The following is a 4,470-nucleotide window of genomic DNA, read 5'->3' as shown; positions in this document are numbered from 1 at the left end:
AAAAAAAAAAAGAAAGGGGCCATGCACTATGATCCTGACTTTGAAAGACAGCAGCAGGTGGTATACATATGTCAGCATTTTCTTTTCCATATATTATATAAAGTATTATTTATAATATACTTTTAAATGAAACCGTATTTTTCTTTAGCCATGTATTTTCATTACCTTTTCATATGGATGCATATAGGTGTATTTTTATATCGTATATTTTTATAGTCAAATCACTAAATATGTAGATATACAATATTTAACAACAGTGGTCTATAAAGATTTTGATTATACATTCATTCCATCAGTAAAAAATAATAGGAGCATGTACTGCCAGTGTGTTTATGTATGTTTGCCTATTTATTTTTATTTATTTATTTTTGAGACGGAGTCTCAGGCTGTTGCCCTGGGTAGAGTGCTATGGTGTTACAGCTCACAGCAACCTCAAACTCTTGGGCTTAAGTGATTCTCTTGCCTCAGCGTCCCAAGTAGCAGGAACTACAGGCAGCCGCCACAATGCCTGGCTATTTTTTTCTTTTTGTCCCAGTTGTCATTGTTGGTTAGCTGGCCTGGGCCGGGTTTGAACCTGCCAGCCCTGGTGTATGTGGCTGGTGCCCTACCGACTGAGCTACGGGTGCCACCAGTTTGCCTATTTTTAAATCACTTAAGAGTACCTTTGTTTGTACATATTTAGAACATATGAAACATACACGAAGACATTAAAGGGTCAGATAAAAATATAAAATTTTCTTTATGCACCTTAGTGGATTGACATTTACATACTTCCCTTCCTTGAGGTATGTGAATCCATTTATTTATTTAACTGTTGTTCTATTGATGGACATTGGAGTTATTCTTGTTATGTTGCACCTCCCCACCGCCAATTGGACAGTCTTCTTGCAGAGATACAATTTTACAAAAAGTTGGGAAAACTGTGTGTGTGTGTGTGTGTGTGTGTGTGTAAGTAAAAGTTAGAAATGGTTATATATTTAATTGTACAAAAACAATTATTTGCACCAAATAATTGGGTACGACAGGCTGATTTTCTCATGCTATATAATAGCACTAGGTATTATCATTCTTTTTAACTTTTGCCATTTTCATAGATTAAAATATCTTGTTTAAATTTGTATTTATTTGATTATTGCTTAAGGTTGAGTATCTTTTCATGTTTATTAGTCATTTTTTCTATTATGAATGACTTATTGAATAAAGAATGAATTATTCATTCTTTTCATGTCTATTAGTCATTAGTAATTCCTTCTGTGAATTAACTTTGTTGTACTGGTTGTTTTTGTTTTAACTAGGTTGTTTGTCTGTTACTTTTTTTTTTCCTTTTTTGAGACAGAGTCTTACTGTGTTGCCATGGCATCACTGTTCACAGCAACCTCAAACTCTTAGACTTAGGCAACTCTCTTGCCTCTGCCTCCCAAGTAGCTGGGACTACAGGCGCTGGTTGTTTTTTTCTAAGTGAATTATAATTACTCTATATTGTAGATAGCAACACAGTGTTTTGGGTCTTTTTGCATTTTTTCCCATTGATTTGATCTGCCAACAATGTCATATTCTAAACATACACATGAGAGAAGTTTCACTTAACTACTGTACCTATTTTGTTGCTTTGATCGGTTTCTGTGTCTACCAGAAACTTAGTGGTATGTTTAAATAACTCTAAGCTAGTAAACTTTCATTATTTTACCTTCTCAAAAAGAGTTTTTCTGTTTACTTTGAAATCTCAGCTACTGGGGAGACTGGGCAGGAGCATCACTTGCACCCAGGAGTTGGGGACTGTCGTATGGTAATGCCTGTGAATAGCCATGGCACTCCAGCCTGGGCAACATATTGACACCCCATCTCTTTAAAAGGAAAAAGCAAACAAAGAAAAAAGGAAATTGGCCTGTCAAGTCCCCAAATGGGGGGAAATGTCTCTTTGGGGTTTGGATTGCATTGAAATTAATTAATTAATTTATTATTATTATTATTTTGGAGACAGAGTCCTACTATGCAACCCCAGAAGAGTGCAGTGGTGTCACAGCTCACAGCAACCTCAAACTCTTGGACTTAAGTGATTTTCTTGCCTCAGCCTCCCAAGTAGCTGGGACTACAAGTGCCTGCCACAGTGCCTGGCTACTTTTTGGATGTAGTCGTCATTATTTGGGAGGCCCGGGCTGGATTCGAACCCGCCAGCTCTGGTGTATATGGCTGGCACCTTAGCTGCTCACCTGTTTCTGTTTTTATTTCTTGGACTGTCCATTTTGATTGACTATTTTCATTTAGCCATATTACCTCTCTCTAGGTTTTTGTTTAAGTACATGATAGTATACTTTGAAAACATACAAGATCATGTCCTAAATGCTTTTGCCCTCAAAATGAATGAGGGCTTAGTTCTGTATAGAATTCTAGGGTCATGATTCTTTTAACTCTAAACATCACTCTGTTGCTTTCTGCTATACAAAGCTTACTTACACTGTTCCCAGTACAGCATCTCAAAGTTTGAATTTAATATAGGTAAGATTTGTCTGTTTCTGTGATAGTAATATGTACAGTTGTCTCTGCTATATTGATTCCCTTCAGGGAGGCAAGTAGGACAGATAGGAAAATTTATGGATTTCATTCTTTAACTCCATATAAGACTTTTGGCACATTTATTTTATTGTAATAATTATATTCTTAATTCATCTGCTGGCTTGACAGACCTACAGTTTTAAAGATAATCCTGACTTTCTGGATATGCTGCTGTTTGCTTAAAAAAATTTGGTTCTGGCTCGGTGCCTATAGCTCAACCGGCTAAGGCGCCAGCCACGTACACCTAAGGTGGCGGGTTCGAATCCCCAGCCCGGACCAGCCAAACAACAATGACAGCTGCAACCAAAAAAAAAAAAAAAAAAAAAAAAAAAAAAATTTGGTTCTGAACAGGAAAATAATGAAAAACCCAGTTAGCTAACACTCAAAATAATAGAATGTACATTGAAGGTGTAAAAAGAAAATCACAGCCTCAGTCACCATTCAGATTATTCATTGAGGAACTTTCTTGCTAGTTTCCCACAAGTAAGAGCATAAAAATTGTACCTATGTCTAGCACCTAAAACCAAATCCTACCTAATTTCACAATAATAATGAATTATAAGTTTACTTTATAAGTAATAGAACTGGAGACAAGATAGAATCAGACATTCTTCCTCCTACCGGGGACATCTACATAAGTGATATTTCTTTACTCCCTTATTTTATGTAAAATGTATCTTTCTTGGGCTTCACAAGAGTATAACGGATACTTCATCGGTCCCCTTTGCCATTTTCTTTTTCCTTCTTTGTGTGTGCCTTTACTTTAAAATGCTGAAGATTCCAAACTCCCCTTTGGAAAAAATAGCTGTAGCTTGTTTAAAGTTCATGTTTTTTTCTGGGCACATCCTCAAACTCTTGCCTTTATAAGCCTCCACTGTTTGAGATTTTTGCCTCAGTCATTTATTTGGATCAATAATGGTAAAATCATCATGGTCTCCTTGTCTTATGCATCTGACATACTTGTGACTTTATTTTACAGGAATGGCAGGTTTTGCAGCAATCGTCGCATATGGATTATACAGATTGAAGAGCAGGGGAAATACTAAAATGTCCCTTCATCTGATCCACATGCGTGTGGCAGCCCAAGGCTTTGTCGTGGGAGCAATGACTCTTGGTAGGTTCCTATAGGAAATTTTCAAATTTTGGTTCCCCATTAAGGGATTTCTTTACAAACAGAGCAAAATAAAAATTGAATTAATAAACATAATTCAAGTAGTGACACATAGGTTTTACTCTCTGAGATATTCTAAGGTTTTGAAGAAGGAAAGAAAAAATAATCCTGTACATCACTGACTTTATAATTTCATTGAAGAGTATAAACATGCAAATATGATTGGTGTAACATTTCTTTTCTGGGAGAGATGTGATTGCTATTTTACTGAGCTTTTGAAGGAAGAAAGATTTTTAAAGTAGGGGTTTTAGATACTTTTCTTGGCATGATTACACTGACTTTATATGGTATTATGGAGGAAGAGTGACTCCTTTTAAAGTTTCCAGATAAATACGATTTCTCTTATTACAACATTATAAGCTGGTCAGACTAGCTCTTAGCTACTTGGGATATAAGTAGAGTTTAGGAAATTTAAATTATTTAAGAAGTCAAGAGTGTAAGCTTCCTAGGGTCTTGTTCTCTTTTAAATATTCAGTGCTAGCAAAGGTGCTGCTTTTAGCTATTTTATGAACTGATTTTTATTTTCTTAATATTGAAGAAAATATTTAAAGGCCTAACTAGTATTCTTTTCCTTTAGGTATGGGCTACTCCATGTATCGGGAATTCTGGGCAAAACCTAAACCTTGAAGAGATGCTGTCTTGGTCTTGTTGGAGGAGTTTGTTTTAGTTATTGAGGTTACTTATCTGTGTCAAAAATAAATTATTTGAATGGGTTCAGACAATAATATGATATTTTGAATATTGGC

At 35.7% G+C, this 4,470-nt stretch overlaps 1 protein-coding gene across 2 annotated transcripts in view; it reads left to right on the top strand.

Annotated features, from left to right (window-relative positions):
- Positions 1-4,456, top strand: part of HIGD1A (HIG1 hypoxia inducible domain family member 1A) — a 14,530-nt gene extending 10,074 nt beyond the window's left edge. For both annotated transcript variants that reach the window (XM_012808054.2, XM_012808055.2), the window contains exons 3-4: positions 3,533-3,667; positions 4,302-4,456. In XM_012808054.2, coding sequence (XP_012663508.1) covers positions 3,533-3,667; positions 4,302-4,351 — 185 coding nt within the window. In that variant the 3' untranslated portion in view covers positions 4,352-4,456. The remainder of the gene's footprint in view (positions 1-3,532; positions 3,668-4,301) is intronic.
- Positions 4,457-4,470: the final 14 nt, after the last annotated feature.

The sequence above is a fragment of the Otolemur garnettii genome, unplaced genomic scaffold (assembly GCF_000181295.1).
Source record: "Otolemur garnettii isolate 467f Iridium unplaced genomic scaffold, OtoGar3 scaffold00082, whole genome shotgun sequence".
Lineage (NCBI taxonomy): Eukaryota > Metazoa > Chordata > Mammalia > Primates > Galagidae > Otolemur > Otolemur garnettii.
Note: the sequence above shows the minus strand (reverse complement) of the source record. Positions and strands in the feature narration are given on the sequence as shown.